Source organism: Gymnoscopelus microlampas, assembly GCF_963454915.1.
Source record: "Gymnoscopelus microlampas genome assembly, chromosome: 5".
In the NCBI taxonomy this organism is placed as follows: domain Eukaryota; kingdom Metazoa; phylum Chordata; class Actinopteri; order Myctophiformes; family Myctophidae; genus Gymnoscopelus; species Gymnoscopelus microlampas.
The window spans coordinates 9,576,446-9,602,584 of NC_139942.1; the positions used below are offsets into that span (position 1 = coordinate 9,576,446).

Sequence of the window (26,139 nt, forward strand, 5' to 3'; positions counted from 1 at the left end):
AAGGGGAACTTTCTCAGAGCTTCCTGAGAGAAGTTAAGCCACTTTCAATTCTCAAAATCGGTCCCATTGATTGCTTAGTCACGGAAGTGTTAAGAGAAGACTGCGCTAGCCATTATCCCCAATCCAATCTTACGCACTCCTTTATCCCTGTCTGCAGTGTTGCCTTGTCTGATTATTATTTGTTATAAAACCACAGGTCACCAGTTGATCCAGTCATGTCTGTGTCATATTGTATCCCACGTTCACACCTGGACGATCACGATCACAGCCCCTATTGTGTCCATCATGTGACTGTTTAGCCACTGGGTGTGCCTCTGCCCCTTCCTAACCTCGCATCACCAGTCTATTTCCCCTGAGCCAATCTCCTACTCTCCCTTCTACCTGAGGCAAAGACTCTGATTGGCCTGAGTGCAGTCACCTGTGAGGACCAGCTGAGCCTGGTTGGGTGATTAGCTCCAGTGACTATTTAGACTCTGTCTGTGTGTTTGTTCAGTGCTGGATCTTAAGTTAGTGTCAGGTTTTATGTTCCATGTATGCACAGTACTGTTATCCTGTGTCTTTCACAAAGTTAAGTTTATGTGATCTTCATCTCCTGCCTTTGTTTGAGTTCTGAGTTTGAGTTCCTGCACTTGGGTCCTAACACCAGTTCCTGACAGTAAGATCCAGCCATCATTGGGCCCAGCGGAACTCCCAGCGCTGAACAGAGCACACTTTGGCCATTTTCTCCCCATGCTCCCTAAGTGACGTCCGTGTCATCGCTGTCCAGCATCATACGTTGTCCTTCCTGCCTTCCTCTGACCTGGAGACCCTGCCCTACCCTCCTGCCCTGACCGACCAGCATGTGCCCTCTGCCCCACTTTGAGCGCCGCCATGATGACCCGTGCCAGAGCCCTTGCTGGCCACTTTTTCCCTGTCCTTCGGCTCCCGTCTCCCATTGGCAGTGGAAGAAAGCTCCGGGGGGTTTTAGCCCCTTTCCCCTGCCATTTGGACTCCTGTTTCTATGTCCCATGGCCGGCAGTGGAAGAACGCTCCGGGGGGTTTCAGCCCCTTTCCCTGCCTTGCCGCTTGTGTCTACCCTACCCTGCCTGTCCGAGGGTCTCCGCATCCCACCCCCGTCATTCTGAAGCCTGTCCTGATTGGACTGGAGGAACGTCTGGTAGCCGTCCCGTGGAGGGGAGGTACTGTCACGATCACGGCCCCTATTGTGTCCATCATGTGACTGTTTAGCCACTGGGTGTGCCTCTGCCCCTTCCTAACCTCGCATCACCAGTCTTTCCTTGCCCTGCTCCTATTTCCCTATAGCCAATCTCCTACTCTCCCTTCTACCTGAGGCAAAGACTCTGATTGGCCTGAGTGCAGTCACCTGTGAGGACCAGCTGAGCCTGGTTGGGTGATTAGCTCCAGTGACTATTTAGACTCTGTCTGTGTGTTTGTTCAGTGCTGGATCTTAAGTTAGTGTCAGGTTTTATGTTCCATGTATGCACAGTACTGTTATCCTGTGTCTTTCACAAAGTTAAGTTTATGTGATCTTCATCTCCTGCCTTTGTTTGAGTTCTGAGTTTGAGTTCCTGCACTTGGGTCCTAACACCAGTTCCTGACAAGATCAAATACATTATTTCCTACATCAGTCATTAACGTCTCATAGCGAGACAGGTTGAGCGCCACACCATGGATGTTTTGGTCCACCGCGGAGTCGCATCGAATCCCGCATGACACTTTGTGATAATGTTGTTTTTTTTCTTTTATCATTCTAAATGAGGCGCAGTTTACGGAGCTAGTTCAGGCCAGTCAACTCAAGGGATTGTGCCAACCGATCAGGTGACTAGTCACATGCACTCTTCTCCTGGTCGGTGGGTTATAAGTACTGCTCTGCCTACCTGTTCATTCTGGTTGCGCTGTCCCGCTGCGCTGACGTGCCGACGCTGCTGCTGAGATCCTGCTGTATCTGCTGCCTTCGCTTGCCTGCGTATGCTACTAACCATGAATAGTCTCATATTGTTCATGTAGGTGGTCATACGGCGTTGTTGTTCCTTGGTTGATGGTTATTTGCGTTGCTGCGTTGCTGTCCGTGCTGCACTAATCGTAGCTACTCAGCTACTGTGCTACTGGTTCTAAATGTGATATTACTATATTTACTTAGTAAAAACATTAATTAAATTATGGCAAAATCACTTTGCTCAGCTCAAAAGCAGTAGCGTTCGTCATTGATCGATCTCAGTATGGTCGACTAGAGAGTGTAGAAATAGAGTAACGACACGCTTGATCTCGTCGCAAAAGGGCTCCTTGGGCTATAGTTCCAAACATTGGGACTGCTTCATTGAGATAGACAGAGCACTTCCGCATTCCATTCTTACAATGGGAGTTGACGCTAGTGTCAGAACTCTCTTTATGGCAATGGGTTGACGGTAGTTCACCAACATTGTTGCTTAAGGGTTGCTATGTTTCCTTATCGTAAACAACGATGAGCTTGGGGTTCTGTTATGGTCCTCAGTTTAGCGTGTATTTGTTCAAAATAGTTCACTTTATCTCAAGATTTGGGTTTCTAGACCTGGCTGCTTGCTTCTCTCTCAAGAGATGGCATCACCGATCTGTCGTTCACAGAGAAATGGATGCGCGCTGATATGGCTGTTACGTGCTACTGCCATGGTTGGGCTTCCCAACTGCATGGAATAAGGCGTTCGCGGTGCAGGGAGGGAGAGAGAGAGAGAGAGGGAGGGATATAGAGAGGGCATGGCGTCACTTTTGTGAGTTTCTTTGCTTGTTCTGGCTTATGTTCAGATTAATATCTTATGTACTGGTTAAAACACGGATATGCTCAGTTGGCTGCATCTTGCTTAATTTATAGTTTAATATATTCATGGATAGTTCAGTGGCTTCTTTAGGCGGTACTCTTATTCTGAGTACCGCCTTGTCCACCGGATGTTGTTTTGCGGCTTATATTTGATGACCGAACACCTCTCTACCCAGGCGGATGAGAAGCTAACTTGTGAGTCGTGTTCAAGAATATTTTTTTGCGCTGCAGCTTAAGTGTTAATGCTCCACTGCTAGAACTCATTAAAAATGATTTACCATTAATCTATAGGATGTTCTGTTATGGCGCTGGGCTGGAATGAATGAACTATTACGTTATGGGATAAAGGGGTAAGCTTTGTTTCTGGTGAAACCTGGGAATTGAAGTCTCTGCTCAAGCATCCGGCGTTTCTGGCACAGGCAGAGATATTTTATTCACGTGCTGATCGTGGCATAAGCTACATTTATCATTTTATGTAGTCTGCTGTGGTAAAATAAATTTCAATCAGGCTGAATGGCATAAGATGGTAAGTAATCACAGTAAGCTACAGCAATTAAAGTATTATATTTGATTAGATTATTATATGTTGGTTGCGCAGTCGGTAGCGCTGTCGCCTCACAGCTAGAAGTTCCTGGGTTCGATTCCCGCAGGGGACGCTGTGGGCACTGGGGGCGTGTTCTCTCCTCCACGTCATCAGTGCCCATACCCTAGGTGGGGTTGGTGAAAGGGCCTCTCTGTGTGGAGTTTGCATGTTCTCCCCGTGTCTCCTAGGGTAGGTACCCTCACAAAAACATGCAGTAATCCTGATCACTATACTGCGTCCCCCTGGCCAGTAGGGCCAGCCGGGGCACCTGCTGGAGGGGAAAGGAACTGGTTGGAATAATGTGTCCCTTCCACGCTCTACGTCCAACCAGGGAAACTCTCCCCTGTCAGGTGATATTATTATTATATGCTATGAACTTGCTTGTGACTTGCAAATGTGAGTAAGCAGCAATAATGCATGCAAGTATCACAGCGTAGGATTAATAAATGTGCACGTCTAGTTGGTGTTAAATATTATAGGCTACGGGTCCGTTCGGATTCCAATCATCATTTATGCGAGTATGTTGTAAGGATGTGCATAGGATCATTCTTTGCTTAAAGCAGTCTGTAGTGCAGACTGGCATTATATCGTGTAATTTATTTATGGACAGATGGTAGGGGTAGATTTATCTCCACGTGCTGATGGTGGCTATAGTTATTTACCTCTTGTGTAGCTACAGTATGTCTGGTATCTAATTGCAGAGTAGGCTAAATGGCATCAGAGGTTTGTCAAATTATTGTAGCAGTTTAATTGCTCTAATATGTGGTGGAGTTAAAGTAGGCCGTTTTATATTATGATGAAATAAACAATGAACTTGCAGTGCTGATTAGATGTTATTGGTTGCATTCTACTGTTGCTTATGCTCTTGTAATGCTAAATTACACTTGTTAAGGATCAGGATGAGCTAAAGGTGGTTCTCACTTTGCTGCATACTCTTAGATAAGAGATGGTAGAGATGTTGTAGCACAGGCTAACACAGTACTACGTTTGCTTCTTTGTGGAAGCTTTAGATTGTTGTAGCACAGGCTAGCACGGCATGTTTGCTTCTTGTATGGAAACTTTAGATTGTTGTAGCACAGGCTAGTCAGCATGTTTGCTTCTTATGTGGAAGCTTTAGATTGTTTGTAGCCATAGACTGTATAAATGAGATGGACAAACCCCCTCCGCTGCTTTCTACAGACCGAAAATGAATCCTTTGCTGCAGACTGTGGCTCCGCCATCTTTCACTACGCGTCAGAATGAGTTCAGACCATTATTGGTTGGGTAACTTGTCAATCAAGAGCGGGGGGCGGGGAATGAATGCTATTGGTTGTGTAGCGTGTCAATCAAATCATCCCGCCCCTCCTAGAGAATAGCCTACTTTATCGTCAATTTTATAATAAATAGAACCATAATTTAGCAAAACGCATATCCTGATGATTGAAAGGAGACTTTAAACTAGCGACTGGAAGCATATAGAATTTATGACAATTTTTATTACAGTAAGAAAATCGAGTCTGAAAGTTGGTAAAAACCCATCGGCTTGCGTTAAAATAAATTCTTTCTGAACTCACAGGTCGGCACGGGTGAAACAGCGCCTCTCGCTGGACATTTACTAAACATCCGGGTTGGCCTCATAGTAAATATCTCAGCCTTGCCCCTTGTTTGTAGCACAGGCTAGCACAGCATGTTTTGCCTATGTGGAGGCCGAATTGTTAGCACAAGCTATCACAGCATGTTTTTAGCGGTGCCAGCCGCTCTACATTTGACCGTGTCCGTGTGTCCGTCCATCCGTCCGTATGTTATATCCGTCCGTATGTTTGAGCACGGCTTTAAACAGCCATAACTCCAGTTCGCTGCATGCTACTGAGTACAAATTTTGTACATGGACTAAAACCACCAATAGGGACGAACTGCATTTGACCGTGTCTGTGTGTCTGTCCATCCGTATGTTATGTCCGTATGTTTGAGCACGGCTTTAAACAGCCATAACTCCAGTTCGCAGCATGCTACTGAGTACAAATTTTGTACATGGACTAAAACCACCAATAGGGACGAACTGTAATTATGTAAGCCCCGCCCCCTCTGTCTTCCCATTGGCTGGGCTTTAAACAGCCATTATTCCAGTTTGCAGTATGTTACCAAGTACAAATTTGGTACGTGGACTCAGACCACCAATAGGGATGAACTGAAATGTATTAAGCCCCACCCCCTCTGTCTTCCTATTGGCTGGGCTATAAACAGCCATAACTCCAGTTAGCAGCATGCCACCAAGTCCAAATTTGGTTTGTGGACCTAGACCACCAATAGGGACGAGCTGTCTTACTTAAGCCCCGCCCCTCCATCTTCTTATTGGCTGGGATTTAAACTGCCATAATGCCAGTTTGCAGCGTGCTATAGGTCTCAAACTTGGTGGGTGGTCCCACAGACATCCTACTTCATCAAAAATGACCATTTCTGGTTTTACCAGGAAGTGGTTGAAGCCCCGCCCCTCCATCTTCTTATTGGCTGGGATTTAAACTGCCATAATGCGTGCTATACTGTAGGTCTCAAACTTGGTGGGTGGTCCCACAGACATCCTACTTCATAGCCCAAATAAACTCATCAAAGGCACCACTTCCTTCACACAGGGTGTGATTTTCTTCTTACGTGGAAACTTGTCTTGTTGTAGCACAAGCTATCACAGCAGGTTTTACTTCTTATGTGGAAGCTTGGATTGTCGTAGCACAAGCTAATTCAGCATGTTTTTGCTTCTTGTGTGGAAGCTTGGATTGTTGGTAGCACAAGTTAAACACAGCATGTTTGGCTTTCCATGTGTAAAGCTATGGTAAATGGTGCATTTATATAGCGCTTTTATCCGAAGCGCTTTACATTGATCGTGCCATTCACCCATTCACACACACATTCATACACCGATGGCAGAAGAAACCATGCAAGGCACCAACCTGCTCATCGGGAGCAATTAGGGGTTCAGCATCTTGCTCAAGGAAACTTCGACACTAACCCTGGGGGAGTGCCCCAGCCCGGGATCGAACTGGGAACCTTGCGGTTTGTAGTTCACTCTACCCGGCCACTATACCCCTAAGCCACTGTCACCCCTAAAGCTAGCACAAGCTAACTCAGCATGCCTTGCTTATGTGGATAGCTCTGGATTGTCGTAGCACAAGCTAACACGGCATGTTTGCTTCCATGTGGAAGGTACATGGTGTATAGGAAAGTTGGTTGCCAAGTGATGTTGTCATGTTATGAGCATCAAGCTTACAGATTACCTGTGTAGCATACATTTTAACCTGTAACCTAGTAGCATGCAGTTTAACATGTAACCAGTGTAGCATACAGTTTAACCTTTAACCTGTGTAGCATACAGTTTAACCTGTAACCTGTGTAGCATACAGTTTAACGTGACCTGTGTAGCATGCAGTTTAACATGTAACCTGTGTAGCATACATTTTAACGTGACCTGTGTACCATGCAGTTTAACATGTAACCTGTGTAGCACACAGTTTAACCTGTAACCTGTGTAGTTAACTTTGTGTGTGTTTAAATATCGGTCTTGCTGAACCTGCAGTTGCTCTCCACCCTGCTCTCATTCAATACAATGTAGGTTAGGTCGCTTTGTTTGAAAACACTGAAAACGTTTTAGTTGAGCATGGCAGTCTCCAAGTATAAAAGGCACGGAAATAGCAAATAAAGTCGTCAGCACTCGCTATGCAACACTTTTAAAAACATGCAGCAGAAGAAGGAAATGTAAACATTTCTCAGACATAATGTGGGCGTTAAAGGGGCTACACCATGAATTAAAAAAAAATATATTATATATAAATATTGCCCCCTAATACGTTTTAAACAGGTTGTAAGCCTAAAAAACATCCAGATATTTTTTCTCACAATCTGACTGTCTGTCATTCCAAGCTTTTTCAGCTGCAATACCAAAACGTCCTATTGGGCAGGGGGGAGCTACTGAGCAATTCTGTCTAGCCATCGTCAATGCAAAATCCGTGCAAGTGACATCACTTGCACAGCCATTCTGAAATGGCCTGTTCAGACACGCCCATTCAGGAAATCCATGAAATGAGCATGAATGACTGAATGTTAAAAAAAAATATTTTTTTGGGTACAAGAGACACTGGGGAGCCCAAAAAATACTAAAAACCTAAAAAAAAAATGAAATTCATGGTGTAGCCCCTTTAAGTGTGGTTTACATTTAGACTATGCAAGTAACACTCAAAAGTGTGAACTTGCTACAGTATAGGTTATGTTGACGGACTTTTTATTAGGGCTTATCTATGAATCATTATCGTTCATATTTGTAATTATATGAAGTATGTACACTTTTGCAAGAATGGTTTAACTTATGTTGCCTAAATTGCTACTGTCCTTAACACCAACACAGTCTCACAGGGTTGGGGGTATAGTTGGGTAGGTTTGTGCGCCTGGATGACGTATTTCCGCTTTTATGTAGATGGGTCTTCAACGTTTTTCAGGTCAAGGACCCCCTAGCTGATAGAGAGATGAAGATGAAGATTTTTTAGAATGCTTTCCATTCTGTCATACAGAAACGTGAATGGCGTGTGCATTGTGGCCTTGCATAGAACTTTAAAATTCTGTTCAGCTCACAACCCAGACATCGTCATTGAAATGGTCAGCCAGCTCTGTGCAGTTTTGGAGAAGTAAAAACTCCTGACTAGATACATAGTACTTCAACATGCGTGAGAACACTGTTCCGTGTGAACCTCAAAATGGTGAAGTAGAGCAGGGTGTTCTTCACAGCTTCTTCACAGCTTTCATGACATATCAATTCAGCACATGTCTTTGGCAACGTTACGAGTGACTCCATACATGGGCAACTGGCAGCCCGGGGGCCACATGCGGCACTCACCTTCACTTAAGGCCTAACAAAAAAATATGTTGGTTTCCGGTTGGCGACCGACCCTATTAAATACGTGCGACCCAGATGATTTTATTGGCAATTGGAGTGAAAATAAATAAATAAATAAAATGAAGTCAAAATCCGACGATTTACTATTCATGCGTCATTGCGTCATCGCGAAGAGACGGCGGCGCACAACAACAGCACATGCACGTCCTCCTCCAGCCATGGACCTGTGTACAGTGTCTGTCGTCTGCCCGTGCAAACCACCTCCTAAAATAATTCGATTGACTACTAAAACGTTTGCAGACATAATTAAGGAGGTGAAACAGTGCCGATGTCAGTTTTCATCTGCAGCAGGGAGACATGACCGAGCGGATACATGGACCCACATCTCAGTTGCAAAGAAAAATCACCCCTTGACTCTCGTTGCATAATTATGCTGTTGAAAAGACAACTTTGGCATGGACGGGAGGTGAGAGTGTGTGTGTGTGTGTGTGTGTGTGTGTGTGTGTGTGTGTGTGTGCGCGCGATGCGATACGTGTGCGCGCACTTCTCTCACACAGACAGTAGCAGCTCATTCCGCCTGTAGGGTTGCCTCTTATTCCAAATAAATTACTAGGCGCCATCTGAAAAGTCCTTAATGCTGTAAACAGCTTCCGACAACAACTCTAAAAGACGTTGTGATCCGCTGGTCCACTGGTTTAATTCATGTGCCGATACAGACGTCTTCGCATCTATCCAGCTGTAGCCTATTAAAGCTCGTTAAGACTCGTCCGAAAGTTTAACAAAGAGTAGTGTAACATTTTTAGTCAGAGGTTAAAACAAGCCAAAACAGTGACATAAGGTGAGCTGAGAGATGAAACAGGGACCCCCTTCTATATTGTATGACATTTTTACTTGGTCTGCTCTTTTTCCCCTCTACACCTATATACCTCTTTGCCAAAAATAGCAGATCTACAATAGCATGAATAGCAAAAATAAGAATTAAACAACATGACCCTAACCTTACCCTAACCCTAAAACCGAAATAAAGTGACAAAAAGCCTCCCAAAAAGTGACCGAATCCGCCCAAAATCACGCTGCGCGCACGTGCATGCGCAGGGGGGGCCTGATCACTGTGCTGTGCCTCCTGGCCCGGCTTTGAGTTGTTCCGCCACTGAACAAAGTGTCTCCCTTTTCAGTTCAATAAGGGACACATCTTTTAGTTTCCAAATAAGGGATGATTCCTTATTTCAAGGGACAGTTGCCCTAAGAACTGAAGATATTTAACCAATCATTTTTACGTGTTTTTTTCCCCCCATTTTATTAAATTGAATGTGTACCCACTTTGAGAAACCCTGGTTTACACAGGGGAGCCCAAAAGGTAGACCAGTAGATCACAAAAGCTGTGCAGGTAGACCACATGACCCTAAAAATAAAAACAATCTAATATTGAAAAACTATTTTTGCCATCTGCCACATGAATTAAGGTGACTGACTTGATTGACATCAAGGAGGGCCTGTCAGCTCACTTCACGGCTCTATAGCAGGCCAACCCACAATGTAATACTTTGTTTTCGGGTGTGTTAGTGCAAACGTCAGTAGCATTACAAAGTTACATTTAAAAAAACCTACCAATTCAAAATGTACCCCTCTATATCCCATTCCAAGTGTGTTTGTCTTATATGTAACGCCAGCACTGCTATTCCTCAGGTACATTTTCAAAGTATTTTCAGCAATGGGATAATACGTTTTTGGGTTGGTAGATCTTGTTGAGTTGGTCATTTTAAAAGTAGCCTAGTTCTCAAGTCAAAAAGGTGTAGGCACCCCTGGTTTACGATAGGCTATGGGCTAATGATGACAAATGATCTGACGTCTAATAAATTAACCTTACAGTCATGATGTTTTGGCTAATTCATTACTAAGAAAACACAATAAATACATGAATGAATAAGTGTACATAAATACATGAATAAATAAATAAATAGGGTTAGGTAGGCTACATAAATACAAGAGGAAATCAGAAGGGAACAGAAAAAAAATATATATTAAATATATGATTGAAAGGTCATGATATGTAAATATGTAATTGTCAAATATGTGCATCAAATGTGCAGGTCGTAAATAACAGCTCTCCAACAACTGCCAAAGTAAAAAAATCTATTAAGATGAAATAAAACAAATACCGTCTTTATCACAAGCAAAACACTTTCTGTGGACATGAATCCTAAGACTTCAGGTGCAGTGGTTTTATACTTTGGCTATTCAAAAATAGCATATCTACAAGCTCTAAGCTTGTAGATCGGCTATTTTCAAAACATTTATTTTGGATACATCTTGAAAATGTGGAATAATTCAGAAATGTGAAAATGTTCGCAGCCAAATAGCCTACATAGGGGGTTCTTGAAAATGTTTGAGAACCTTGAGAGTTTTCAACAGGCCTGAAAATTACAATCTAACTTGAACAGACCCATACCCACACCATAAAATGCACCACCATATGTCCACCCCACTCTATACCCCCCATCCCAGCCACCCACCCACCCTCATCACCCCCCCACCCACCCTCATCACCCCCCCCACACCCCCCATACCCCTTTAATTTAAGGGGATCTCACACTATCACTATACTAAAACCATGTTGTATTGTTTTACACCGGCTTCGAATGCTATCAACGCACTGAATGGGAGATTATCACGTTTTATCAGACCATTGAATGGGGCGAGTAGGTGAGGAGTAGGCGATACACGGACCTACCGCGATTTGTCAGACCATTCATTGGGCGTAATCAGGAGTTACTGACCTACTTTGGAGGCGGAGCAGTCCCCACAACAATATTTACGATTCTGTGCCTATCGGTACATAACTCCAACGGCGCTGAGTAGGCTCAGGCGAGCGTCGCACCGCTCAGGACGGCAACTCGGTCGCTTTAGCTCCCTCGGTGGTCCTTCCGTGGGGCTCCAGCTCGCCTGAGACTGCGCGCCTCCGTCATGGTCCGAAACCAAAACAACCAAAACCAAAACCGAAACTGAACTATTTCAGTCATCTCCGTCGGTAGGTCAGTATGTCTTGATAACACCCAATGAATGGTCTGATAAGTCGCGGGTAGGTAAGTAGGTCGCCTACTTCGCCCATTCAATGGTCTGATAAAACGTGATAATCTCCCATTCAATGCATTGATAGCATCCGAATCAGGTGTTGTTTTAATGATACCTCTCACTCACACTATCACTATACTAAAACATGTGTTTTGTTTTAAGGAGACCTCGCACTATCACTAAACTAAAACATTGTGTTTTGTTTTAAGGACAACCTCAGGTGATCGGGTCCTCTCTGCCTGTGCTGGCCATAGTGGGAGATGATGTGATCCTTCCTTGTCACACTGAACCTTCTGTCAATGTGGCCAAGGGGACAGTGGAGTGGTCCAGACCTGACCTGAATCCAGAATTTGTGCACGTACTCCAAAATGGAGTTGTGCAACCTGATGTTCTGAACCCGCTGTATAAAAAGAGGACGTCCCTGTTCCACGACGAGCTTCGGGATGGAAACATCTCACTGAAGCTGTCCAGGGTGCAGCTCTCAGACGAGGGAAAGTTCAAGTGTTTTGTTCAAACCCTGCGCAACAGCAGTTTGATCCAGCTACTTGTTGGTAAGATTATGTTCAAAACATGGATGTAAAACAACAAGGAAGGAAAGAGCAGGACAGAATAGCTTTAATTAAAAACTGATTGTTGAGCAAGACTTTTCAAATTCAACTCCTGAACTGCTGAACTGCTACAGTAGCCAGGGTTGTAAAAAATAATAATACATGAAAACAACACTTTCTTAATAACTTAAGCCTTATATATTCAGTGTACAATGAATAGCAAAAATAGCCAATATACAAGCTCACAACGTGATGCATCGTGACACATTACTGAGCTTGTAGATCAGCTATTTTTGCAATTTTAAACTGGAGATAGCTCATGAACAGATAAAAAACTGATGACTTATTTGCGAACTATGACAAAGCATGTGATTAATCGCGATTTTTATTTTTCATTTATTTATCGTTTGACAGCACTAATATATATATATATATATATATATATATATATATATCAAATAAATAAACATATATAACATAAATATGGATGCCAGGGTCAATGTGGTTAACATACGTTTTAAATGTAATTGTTAAATTATGATATGATCAAACATAAATATCAAACATATACGACAGTCCCACCCCCCACCCTCCTCACCAGACAGACAGACAGACAGACAGACAGACAGACAGACAGACAGACAGATAGATAATCAATCATGTTTATTTGTTGTTACAGGGGCTGTGTCTCAGCCAGTGATCTCTGTAATTGGATCAAAAGACGATGACTTGTCTTTGACATGTGATTCTGGGTGCTGGTATCCACAACCTGAGGTGTCTTGGCTGGACAGTGAGGGAAACGACCTCCCTGCTGAATCCCCAGTGACAAACACACCTTCTCATCACTGTTATGCTGTCCGGACTGATGTGACAGTGAGAGGAACAGGACGTGTGACCTGCAGAGTTCATCTACCACGCTTCAACCACACTGTTGAGACACGCTATGACTATGACATAAAAGGTAATGAATGTTTCCATTGCTCTTTAATGCCCTGAAGTAGAGCCCCCGCCGATTACTTAGATCAATCAAAGGAACTGCTGGAGCATTGTATGTGCAGTCGTGCGTGATGCTCGCGCCATACACGTAATAACAGTGGGCAACTTGCAGGGGTAGGCTAACAGGTAGGCTAATAATCAAGTTTATACAAGAGAGACAGAACTAGCTACAGCCATTACAGCACCACAGAGACACAGTGGGCTGGGTTGGACTCACTGCTTGACTGTCAGTGTTGGGATAGTTACTAAAACATAGTAATATATTACTTATTACATATTACTTGTTTAAAAAGTAATGTAGTTACTTTACTTATTACTCCCTGCCAAAAGTACTTAGTTACTTATTACTTTAGTTACTTTTTTTTCTCGCCCCCAGTAATTGCATCCTTTCTCCCCAAAAGTCAGTCTTTGTATTTTCAACATTAGTAGTTGTTTTTTTTTCTCTTTTCTGCAGCCTACATTGTAAAATCCTCATTGTACACTCATTTGAATTATATTAACACTAAGACTTTTACTGTGTATGAATTCATAACTTACAGACTAAATGAAAACCATTTGACGATTTGAGGACCTCAATGGATTAAAGGGCAAGACCACTTTGGTAGAGGTTTGGGTTGTGTATTTACCTTGCCATGGTGTAACTCCAAAGGTGGACAACAAATCAAAAATAATTGCTCCATTGATTAGAAATTGATAATTCAAAATATGCTCCTCATTGACTTACATTGTACGGTGAAACAGCTCTCAAAGTCACTCTTTTAGCACATAAACAAACACAAAAACAAAGCTGATTCAGAGCATATAGAACATCACCAAACCCACTACTGATTTTTTTTTTTAAATAAAAATGTCAAATTCCTGTTGATTTTACTATTTGAAGAACTGGATCCGGATCCGCAGATCCAGTCCGTGTTTTCTTCTAAATAAAAATAGCAAAATCAACAGGAAGTTAACATTTTTATTAAAAAAAAAAACAGTACTGGGTTTGGTGATGTTCTATATTGTCTGAATCAACTTTGTTTGCGTCCGTTTACGTGCTAAAAGAGTGACTTTGAGAGCTGTTTCAGCGTACAATGTGAGTCAATGAGGAGCATATTTTGAATGTTCAATTTCTAATCAATGGAGCAATTATTTTTGATTTCTTGTCCACCTTTGGAGTTACATAATGGCAAGGTAACTACACAACCCAAACCTCTAACAAAGTGGTCTTGCCCTTTAATGTATTTTTTGCCTAATAAAATATTCAAGTTCAAACACCTGGGCTCAAACAGATAATGACTTATCATGAGACACAGGCCACAGTGACCTATATATATATATATATTGTGGGGAACTGATCAAAGCCAAACACAAAATGCAGGGTACAAGCCCACTTAAGGGTATTTATTTGACACCTTTTCAGATATATGACCCGCAGGCCCTTGGTATTACTTTTCATGTAACTTCAAATAATAAAGTCCAACTCAAAATTCACCCCGGGTCGGGGTATTTTCATGCATCACAATGTCTCTTTGTTTGGATCCGTGCGCCACAGTGTCATCGCTCAGTATCCATGCATTGTGCTCAGGTATGTGTGATTAACTCCCACAGGTGGCCTAGGAGTAAACAGAGAGCGTCCTTTAACACTACAATTCATAAACATTCAGTAATGTGCAGGAATAGTGGAGAATTGCCTTACCGCCTGTAGCACCCGTCCATTCACCAGGAGAGCCAATGCCAGACTGAGACAGAGTAGCCACTTTTGTAGATTGGTGCCACACCTAACCTGTCGTCGCAGCTGCGCTCAGTTGGGGCTGATTCATGATGGTGAGTGGCAGGTAACGCCCTTCTATGACGCTGCCCAGGCTGGTGCGCTCCCTGCGAGGTCTCCCTCTGTCTCTGTCCCATGGCCTCTCCCTGGTGTGGTGCTTACCTGACAGGCGGCATTGTGGCGATACTCCACATATCCCCCCCCTAAGCCCGCCGCTTGGTCCGGGGGCTTCCAGCTCCTCTACTTCATACATGCGGGACAGGGCGTCTGCGTGTGGAATGTCCTTCCCGGGCCGGTGCTCCACCTTGAAACAATAGTCTTGTAGCTCCAGAAACCACCGCGTCACTCTGGCGTTCCGGTCCTTGTTGGTGGCCATCCATTTTAGGGGTGCATGATCTGTAATGAGGGTAAAGGTACGGCCCCACAGGTAATAACGTAGGTGGTGAATAGCCCATTTCACCGCTAAACACTCTTTTTCTACTGTTGCATAATTTTTCTCATGGTCTAGTAACTTTCTGCTCACGTAGGTAATTGGATGCTCCTCGCCATCAAATACCTGTGCGAGGACCGCCCCCAACCCGGTGCCCGACGCGTCTGTGTGGAGGACGAAGGGCCGGCTGAAGTCGGGGGCTTTTAACACTGGCTCCTCACAGAGCGCGCTCTTCAAGGTCTGGAACGCGGCCTCCGTCTCGGCCGTCCAGACAATGTGGTTGGGGCGCTTTTGACATGTCAGATCATACAGTGGGGCTGCAATAGTAGAGTAGTTTTTTACAAATTTTTGATAATAAGCCATGAGGCCAAGGAATGATTTTACTTGCTTTTTTGTCCTGGGCTGGGGCCATTCCCGAATCCGCTCCACTTTACGCGTCTGGGGCCGCACACACCCTCGTCCGATCGTGAAACCCAAGTAGTCGGTCTCCGTCAGGCCGATGCGGCACTTTTTGGCGTTGGCCGTCAGCCCGGCTCGTCTGAGCGCCCCGAGGATGGCGTGGAGGTGCTGCAGATGGAGGCTCCAGCTCGGGCTGTGGATCACGATGTCGTCCAGGTAAGCGGCAGCGTAGTCTCGGTGGGGGCGGAGTACACGGTCCATCAGCCGTTGGAAAGTGGCGGGCGCGCCATGGACTCCGAACGGCAGCACCGTGTATTGGAACAGCCCGTCGGGCGTGGAGAACGCTGTCTTCGCCTTGGCCCGGTCCGTCAGCGGCACCTGCCAGTAGCCCTTGGTCAGGTCCAGCGTGCTGACGAACCGGGCCGGGCCCAGGCGCTCGATCAGTTCATCCACTCGGGGCATCGGGTATGCGTCAAAGGCGGAGACTTCATTCAATTTTCGAAAGTCATTACAGAAGCGCAGCGTCCCGTCTGGCTTCGGCACTATCACGATCGGGCTGGACCATGGACTGTAGGACTCCTCGATAACTCCCAACTCTAACATCTTGGCCACCTCTTCTTTAATGGCAATTCGTCTGGCTTCAGGGATTCGATACGGCCGCTGGCGCACTATTTTCCCAGGGTCCGTGCGTATATCGTGCCTGATGAGCGTGGTTCGGCCGGGGAGTTCGGAGAAGATGTCCCGGTTCCGCCCCAGCAGGTCCTTGATGTCCTGTGTCTGGGCTGGGACGAGGTCTTCTCCTATGGGCACCGGGGGCAACGTCTGCGCGGGCACGGTGGTCATCAGCGCGGGCAGCGGTAGTCGGGGGGCTGAGATCCACTTCTTCAAGATGTTGACATGGTAGATTTGGTAGCCTTTTCGTCTGCCGGGCTGGCTCACCCGATAGTCCACGGGCCCCATCTTCTCCACGACCTCGTATGGTCCCTGCCACTTCGCCAGGAATTTGCACTCCGAGCTGGGGACCAACACCAGGACCTTCTCTCCCACCTGGAACTCGCGGAGCGTGGCGCCTCGATTGTATATGCGAGCCTGGTCCCGTTGCGCTTTTTCCATATGCTCTCGTACCAGGGGCCATATGGTCTTCGCCCGGGCCTGGAGACGCTCCACGTGTTCCACCACACTGCGGTGGGGAGAAGGCTGGCGCTCCCAGGCTTCCTTGGCGATGTCCAATAGGCCACGGGGCCTCCGGCCATACACCAGCTCAAATGGTGAGAACCCCGTGGACGATTGTGGTACCTCTCTGATGGCAAAAAGCACATACGGAATCAACTGGTCCCAGTCTTTCCCGTCCACATCAGTTAGTTTTTTCAGCATTTTTTTTAAAGTTTGATTAAACCTCTCGACTAAACCGTCCGTCTGTGGGTGGTAGACGGAGGTGCGAATGCGCTTCACTTTCAGCCATTTATACAGTTGTGACATTACTCGGGACATGAAACAGGTGCCTTGATCCGTTAGTACTTCCTCTGCTATGCCCACCCGACTAAATAGCATCAACAACTCGTGGGCCACCGCTTTAGCCGAGGCCGCCCGCAGGGGAATGGCCTCGGGATATCGAGTGGCATAGTCTAGTATCACTAAGATATAGCGGTGACCGCGACTGGATTTTGGCAATGGGCCCACAATGTCCATGGCAAGGCGTGAAAATGGCACTTCGATTATCGGCATTGGTACCAGAGGATTATGAAACGTGGGCCGTGGAGCGGTCTTTTGACATTCAGGGCAACCCTTGCAAAAGTCTTCTACTGCCCGCTTAACCCCGGGCCAGTAGAAGCGGGCCAATATGCGCTCGTATGTCTTCTGTATTCCTAAGTGCGCTCCTAGTTGGTGCGTGTGTCCTAAATATAACACCCGTGACACATATTCTCTTGGTACCAGTAGTTGCTCGACTAGGTCCCCCCCCTTGTCCAACACACCCCGATATAACAAGTCTTTTTTTACAAGGAAGAATGGGGGATTCAATGCACTCACCCCCTCACATTTCTTTCCGTCGATGGCGGCCACGTTCCGGCGCGCCATGTCCAGATTCGGGTCGGTCCACTGCGCCGTGGCGAACCCCCCAGCCCGGGGTGGTTCGAGAGCTTCGACGCCGGGGAATTCGGCGAAGGGGTCCGCAACATCAGCGGGGCCCGCGGCCCCCTGGCTTGACGTGGCCTGTGTGCCCTCCACCTCCCGTCTCTGGTCTTTTCCTCTCCTCTCATCTCTCTCGTCTCTCTCACCTCTCTCGTCTCTCTCATCTCTCGCGTCTCTCTCGTCTCCCCCATCCCCTGCCGGGGAGCTGTCACTCAGGCCGGCCGGCGTGGCGGCGCGGAACGCGGGGCAGGCGTGGAGCGCGCCTGGAGGCGCCGGGCGCGGGGCGCGTCGGCGACGGTGGCGGGCTGTGCCGCGTAGTAGGCCGGGGTCCCAGTACCGGGCGAAGAGGACGCAGTCGGCGCCGATCAGCAGTGGCACGGGCAGGTTGGGCACGACCCCGGCTGGCACCACTGCGTCCCCCCGGGGCGTCTGGACGCGGAGCTGTGTCACCGGATAGTGACGCACATCGCCATGGACACAGGTTACTGGAACGGTGGTGGAGCTGAGCTTTCCGGCCAGGTCTGCTCGTACGAGAGTCACCGCGCTGCCGGAATCGAGCAGGGCGTGCGTGTCGGTTCGGCCTATCTTCACGGGCAGGCGCGTCTGGCGGTGAGGGCTGGTACCGGTGTGCAGACAGGGCCGCGCGCTGTCGGAGCTGGCTGCTGTCCCCATGGAAACGTCGCGCTCTCTCTCGGGACACGACCAGGATATGTGGTCCGCCTGTCCACATACATAGCAGCGGCGTTGATGTGGGCCTCGGGTGGGCCCTTCGGCCACCGCGGCCTCGGTCCGGGCGGCAGGTGGGTTCGGTGGCGTCGATCTTCGACGGTCGCGGCCGGGCTTCTCCTCTCCAGGGCCCTTGGCGGCTTCGGTGCGCGTGGTCCTCATCATGTCCACGCTCACTTGGTGGTTCTCCAAGAGGGCCACGAGTGCCTCCAGTGAACTCGGACTCACTTGGGAGGCGTATCTGCGGGCGTCAGGCGGCAACGAACGTATGCATCGGTCGATCACTAAGCGGTCGATGATAGGTGGATCTCCCCCGGTGGTAAGCCAGCTATGGGCGCTGCGCAGTAGAGCCGCCACCTGCGGTCGGGGTGGAAAGGCCAAGTTGTAGGCCCAGCTGTGGTAGCGCTGCGCTCGAGCTGGGAGGCTGTAGCCCTGGGTGGCGAGGATGGCGTCCTTCAGTTTCCTGTAATCTCTGGCATCGGCGAGGGTTAAGTCCCGGCACACACGCTGGGCCTCGCCGGTGAGGAATGGGGCCAAGAGTGAGGCCCAGTCTCCGACTGGCCACCTCTCTCGGGCTGCGGTGCGCTCAAACACCTCCAGGTACGCTTCAATATCATCTTCTGGTGTCAATTTAGTGAGTACTTCTCTAGGGGCGCGTGTGCTAGCCACATCACGGCTAATTCTGTCAATTAATTTTTGTACCGCTGTCTGCAAATCTGTTTGGCTCCTCAACAGGGCCGTAAGTGCGTTGGCCTGCTCCATGTTTTTTTTTTTTTGGGGTTTGGCGTGGATCAGATTACCCGTATTCTCCACCAAATGTGGGGAACTGATCAAAGCCAAACACAAAATGCAGGGTACAAGCCCACTTAAGGGTATTTATTTGACACCTTTTCAGATATATGACCCGCAGGCCCTTGGTATTACTTTTCATGTAACTTCAAATAATAAAGTCCAACTCAAAATTCACCCCGGGTCGGGGTATTTTCATGCATCACAATGTCTCTTTGTTTGGATCCGTGCGCCACAGTGTCATCGCTCAGTATCCATGCATTGTGCTCAGGTATGTGTGATTAACTCCCACAGGTTGCCTAGGAGTAAACAGAGAGCGTCCTTTAACACTACAATTCATAAACATTCAGTAATGTGCAGGAATAGTGGAGAATTGCCTTACCGCCTGTAGCACCCGTCCATTCACCAGGAGAGCCAATGCCAGACTGAGACAGAGTAGCCACTTTTGTAGATTGGTGCCACACCTAACCTGTCGTCGCAGCTGCGCTCAGTTGGGGCTGATTCATGATGGTGAGTGGCAGGTAACGCCCTTCTATGACGCTGCCCAGGCTGGTGCGCTCCCTGCGAGGTCTCCCTCTGTCTCTGTCCCATGGCCTCTCCCTGGTGTGGTGCTTACCTGACAGGCGGCATTGTGGCGATACTCCACAATATATATATATATACTGTGTGTGTGTGTGTGTGTGTGTGTGTGTGTGTGTGTGTATATATATTTACATGCCACAGTCAGTGACCTATATTATATATACTAGACCATACCCGGTCGGCGCAGCGCATCCGTGGGGGGATATGCGCACATGATCTGGCAACCCGGGAGGCAGTTTGTCCCATAGCTGGGCAGCCGCAGCTATGGGACGACATTCTTTGACACAAAAACGCTAATAAGAAGCTGAGATTTGATGAAATTGAAAAACGGGCTTCACAGTTAAGTTCAGATGGTAATGGTCAATGGCTGTGTGCAAAATCAGAGCAATTGGTCCAGCCAGTGGGGAGAACCGGGTAGCTTCACCACCACCACCACCACTACAAACGCACAGAGGTTACTAGAATTATAGTAGGATATATATAGAAAATAGCCGACCTACAAGCTTACGGCGCGTCTTCATCGGTTAACAAGTCGCTTATAATAAGCAGACATGGCAACACTGTTTGATCCGGTTTAAGGGCGGCCCGCCCTTCCGCAGCTGATAATAATTCACACAGACAAGTGTGCAACGTTTCCGTATCCGCTCTAGACCGGATCAGCAAGCAGCCTGCATAGCAACTCGATCCCAACTAGTCTACCATTATATCAATGGACCAAAAACAACACAGGATCAAATAAACACATTCAAACCCAGAGTACCACCGAGGCTCGTGAAAAAAAGTAATAAGTTACTTTTTGAAAAAAAGTAAAGGTAATATTATTACTCAAAACGTGAAAGTAATTAGTTACGTTACTAGTTACTGGGAAAAGGTAATAATATTACTTTAAGTTACATATTACTTTAGTTACTTCCCAACACTGTTGACTGTACCTTATTCATAGATGCATTATGTACATAATGTACCTGTAGGGATTAGGGAACAATGTTTTGAATTTACGTTCTTCTTTGAATTTAACCATAATATAAAAGTGTTAATCAAGCTAATCTAAAGCACTCCCAGGCATGCCTCAGGTACAGAAGATTGCAGAAGCCTACAGGTGTTTAAAAACTAGCTGCTCCCGCAAGTTTTGCGTCTGGTCCTGCAGGACCTGCGAGACTCCTCCGTCATATTGTCAGACTATATTCAAGATATATATATTTCAAGAATAGCTCCAGCCATTCAATAAGATTGGCTGAGCTGCGTTCAAAGCCATGGTAAAGCGCAGACCTCTATGAACACACACCTATGACTGCCGTATTACAGCACCCATCAAATTGTCTCAAAATGTCAGGTTTTATTCAGAATTTAGATAAAGCAATTTCTACAATGTTAGGAAAAAATTAGCCATGCATTTGATCAATATTGATTCATTTTACATTGAAAAGGGCTAGTTTAAAAGTTTGTTTACAATATTGGGGATCCTCCATGCAGTTATAGGATACCTATAACATTCTGTTTGTTCTGGCAGTCGGGTTCTAAGTTTAAATTATTCTTGTAGTGAAATTGTTATTAAAATGTTTTAACTGGGATATAAACATTGTTACCAAAGTAATAAGCCACACGAGGCCCTGGTTTATTTTAGACCCTAAATGGGTTTTAGGCACTCTGATTTGTGTTGTTCCTAATAACACCTCTTAGCTCATCTAAGATAACTGCAAACCACTGCCTCCTGGGGCTTCTTTAATATACATATTTTAAATACAGAGAAAATAAACAACAAACAAGACTACTATCCTGCATTAAAGTAGATACAGTATACTAACTTTTGTCTAACTAGTATCATAATATTCTCTCTTCTTCTCCAATAACACCATTGAGTTTCTCAGTGGTGAATACACACACACACACACACACACACACACACACACACACACACACACACACACACACACACACACACACACACACACACACACACAGTGTCAGTAACACTGTCTGACAACAGGAAGTATGTCGACTTTAATGAAGCACAATATTAGTATTTTTAGACATTATGTATTGTTTGTAGTTGTTGGTAGTTATTTAATGCTTCAGGATGTTCACTGTGATTATCAGTGTATAGTGTTTCCCTTAGGATGAAGTTGTAACTGTGGCGCTGAATATTAATCTCTCACACGTGGCCAACACTTTTTTGCCCATTATTAAGATGATCTTCAAATGTTTATTTCACAGATGTTTCCATGCACATTCCAATCAAATAATTATGTTTGTTGTAATGTTAAGCTCAATTTATACTCCATGTGCAACGGTGTTGCTTTCTTAACAAAACAAAGAAATGTACAGTACAAGGTATCCACACACCTTGCATTGTGACGCGATGACTTCCAAATCTGTTATTTTTGGGAGGTGATGCAGTCAGCACTTTATGTAATGGAGTTAAGTTTTTCTTTTTTATTCAGTAAATCATAATCCTCCTGATCAACATTGGTTTGCTTCAAAGTTGACTTCTACCCGATGCCTCTTGTAACTTGATTTAATATGCTGAGATGATCTGGTAAACGCAAAGTGAATTGACCTGAATATGAAGCGATATGGCTTTCTGGAAATAGACAGACCCCGAGCCGGGGTTAAATAATAAATAAATGAATGAATGAATGAATAATTTACAAAAAAAATAAGGAGCGGCGGTATCACACCTTGTAGCAGCGGCCCGCCACTGTTACATGCATATAGGGTAAACACTGTGTATTGTTATTCATTACTGTTATAATCAATGGTTTTAATTGTGGCATGTTTTACTGTGTGTATTTATAACAGGAGCCATGTGCAATACATCCATTGGGTCAGAGATAGCTACAGTATATATAATTTACATCTGCCAGCCCTTTTGGTTACTTTAGTGGTAGTGCAGTTAAATACAGTACCTTATTATTTTTGGTTCTGTATTATTTTGTCTTGCACTAACAGAAATAATATTATTATACTCACAAATATCAACTAATAAAGCATTTACCAAAACGTTGTACATTGGACCTCGGTCCTAAGCTATGTAGCTATCTTACCAATACATTGTAGATCACAAACAACTTACAATGTCAGCGACTACATCAGGTAAGTTCATAAAGTCTAGTCTTCCTCCATGTGTGAAGATGCCTCTACTCTGGACTCTCTCTGTACATGTACTAATGTATGAATACATGTGTATTTATTCATGTATTAACAACCCTAGGTTACGAATGTAACCCAGGTTTTATTAGTATCGAAAGTGAGATACTCACTATGGGATATCATCGTCCTCTAGCGATGCTACAGAGCAAACACAGAACTCCCGGATTTCAATTCTCATTGGAGTAGGGTTAGTGTGACGCAAAACCCCGGCGCCCGGTGGTGGTATAAATACCACTGCGTCACCTAAGCTCGACCTCGGAAACCTTCCACTCTGCACGCTGCACTGCGCACAGAGGGGGTTAAAAACGTGAGTATCTCACTTTCGATACTAATAAAACCTGGGTTACATTCGTAACCTAGGGTTGTTATTTCGTATCTCTCAGTGAGATACTCACTATGGGACACATACACGTCCCCCGGGGGAGCCCATATTTAACCAACCCCACCCAAATGCCAGCCAAGGTCATAGGTCATGCCCCCGGCATGACCATGGCCTTCAGGCAAAAGGAAGTATGGTACGACCCTGACAGACATAAGTTCCCGGTCCATGACAGGGACACCAAGGCCTCCTCCTCTCTAGACATTGCCTAGCAAGTCCTGAGAGGGCTTTGGACGGCCAGCCAGGCAAAGAGAAAGAACATGCCCCCAGGCAAGTCACGCACCTCTTGACCTGAAACTGACTGCTACTCCAGTGTAGGAAGAATTACATGCCTTCCAGGCACTCTAATACAACCTAACTGGAGCCAGCCACCACGCCCAGGACCGTGTGCGCCATTTCTGATGCCGCCACGTCCAGGCTGTAGAAGGCCACAAATGTCAAGGGAGACGACCAGTTAGCCGCAGAGCATATGTCCTGCATAGACACCCCTTTGTAAAGGGCCTAAGATTCAGCTACACCCCGAGTAGAGTGGGCCCTCAGTCCCTCAGGGACAGTGGCACCCCTACTCACATAGGCCAACCGAATCGCCTCCACGATCCATCTGGATAGAGTCGGTTTAGCTACCTCCTTCCTCTGGCCTCGGCCAAAGGAGACGAAAAGCTGAGGTGACTCACGGCCAGCCGCCGTCATCTGGCAATAAAGCTTCAAGGCTCTGCTGGTTTTGCTGTGCAAAGGGCCAGCAGGAGCACCGTCTTGAAACTCACAATCTTCAGACTGGAAGTTTCGAGGGGCTCAAAGGTCAAGTCCCACCTTGGAAACAAAGGTCTGTTCACTGGCCTGGCACGTTTAGCGCCGGTCATAAACCGTCGCACCAGTGAGTGCATGCCCACCGACTCGCCATCAAACCCGTGATGGCAGGCGGATATGGCTGCCAGGTACACCTTAATGGTAGGAAAAGCCAAACCCTGATCCAACCTGTCCTGCAGGTAGGTCAGAATGCTGACTACCGAGGCCTGGGAAGCTTCCACCTGAGGTGATTGCTCCAGACACCAAGTCTCGAACATATTCCACCGGACGTCGTACTGATGTCTGGTAGAATCCGCCCTGGCCCCCTGGATAGTGGCTACCACTGCAGGGTGCAGGCCCTGTGAGCTCAGACTCAACCTTTCACGGGGTAAACTAGGTCTAGGTCTTCGGGGTTCTCGTGGAAAATCTCGTTCCCACCTTGCCTCAGAAGGCCTCTGAGCAGGGGGATAGGCCACGGCTCGTCGTAGAGGAGAGGAGTTATCTCCGACCTCCACGTGCCCCATGCTGGTACTACCAGCAGTACCCTCCCCCCCTGGGTCCTGATCCTCTCCACTGTTGGACGGATCAGCTCCAGGGGCGGAAAGGCGTACAGTAGACCGCTCGGCCAAACGTGCGCTAGAGCCCTGGGGCTCAGTGACATGCCAAACGGGAGCACCGTGTATTCGTACACTTTGCCCTCGTAGCCAAAGCGCAGGAACTTGCGGTGCGGTGGGTAGATTGGGACGTGAAAGTAAGCATCTTTGAGATCTATACTCGTCCACCAATCCCCTTGGCGTATCGTTTGCAATAACGTTGCCGTTGTCAGCATTCGAAATTTGAAAGTTTTCAGATACCTGTTCAGACCCTTGGGGTTCAGAATAGGTCTCACACCCCCCCCCCCCCCCCCCCCTCGGGAGAACACTACTTTGGGTGAGTGGAGGTGTGCTCGAGAATTGCAACCTGTATCCTTGTAACACGGTGCGCAGCACCCAAGGTGTCGGTTTGCAAGCTTTCCATTTGGAAAAGCATTGAGCGAGAGGATTCACGGGGAAGGTGGGGGCTTCTGACGTCATCTGCCCCGTCGGGTTCCGACCGCTCGATGGTGGGGGAATCCCGTGACGTAGACGGGGAATCCCCCTCACCGTCGACATCCGCCTCGTAGCTTTGCTTGCTAGTGCTAGCTGGGCTAATGTTGGTTTCGTCATAGAGCGAGCGTCCGTCTCCATGGGAGCGCGCGACGCTGTCGCTCTGCGTGACGAGGCAGCGGAACCTACCCGAATCGCGGCACCCCTCGGGGAGCGTTGATGGAGTAGCACCGGGGTTTGTTGAGGCGAGTTCCGTCTCACTTTGTCCGCCATGTTGGAAAAGTCGAGGGTAACGGACATCTGTGTGGTGTGTGAGTTCTTGTTCCCCCTGGGGAACTTCGCTGGTGTAACACCGGGGTTCTCTGAGACATAAACTTCCGCCTCTCCTCCGCCATCTTGAGGCGACAGTGAGAGGCGGCCATTTCGTGCTTCTTCCGATCCCCAGAGGCGTTTTGCCGGCCTCTGCCGGACGGAAGAAGGTACCGCAATGGCGCAGCTGGAAATACAGTTTTGTCTACATTGAACCCCTGTTCTACACAAAGCATTTGAGACATTTGAAACATTAGCAAAGGTTTCTCTACCTGCGTTTGATTCATCATGTTTGCAGCATGCACAGTATTTGTCCCTACAATGTTTGGAATGCCGCCCTGACCTTTCAGGTGGCATGGCGAACACTGAGGGCTCATGACATTTTGTTGAGGACAGTGTTTCCCACCGGGAAACATGCTGCCTCGATTTATCATGGCATGGGAAAAAATGGGCATTTGTGTTTTTGGCAATAGATTTATTCCACACACAGGCAGCACATTTTGCACAGGCATCGATTTTGAAAAAGGACACACACGACTCTGAACCGTATTCATTATCATTTTTAACGTCTTTCTTAGTCTCTTTGCACCGGTGGACTGGTCCTTGACTCTGTCCGTTTGGGCAAGGAAAGCGGCAGTTATTTTTTGGGGAAGCTGATCCCGTCCGAGACGGGGAACCAGCTGAACGCCCGGCAATGACGGGCGACGCATGTCATTTCGCCTGCCTCCCTCTGCGAGCCGACCCGCTGCTGTCCTTGCGCTGGGGTTTGGGCGAAG

The 26,139-nt window shown here is 46.8% G+C and overlaps 1 protein-coding gene across 1 annotated transcript in view; it reads left to right on the forward strand.

The window, feature by feature from the left end:
* The window catches only part of LOC311044753 (uncharacterized protein), a 66,118-nt gene that overhangs the window by 19,195 nt on the left and 20,784 nt on the right, over positions 1-26,139 (forward strand). Inside the window, exons 2-3 of the mRNA XM_084056526.1 lie at positions 11,514-11,855; positions 12,532-12,813. Of these exons, the coding sequence (XP_083912652.1) occupies positions 11,514-11,855; positions 12,532-12,813 (624 nt within the window). The remainder of the gene's footprint in view (positions 1-11,513; positions 11,856-12,531; positions 12,814-26,139) is intronic.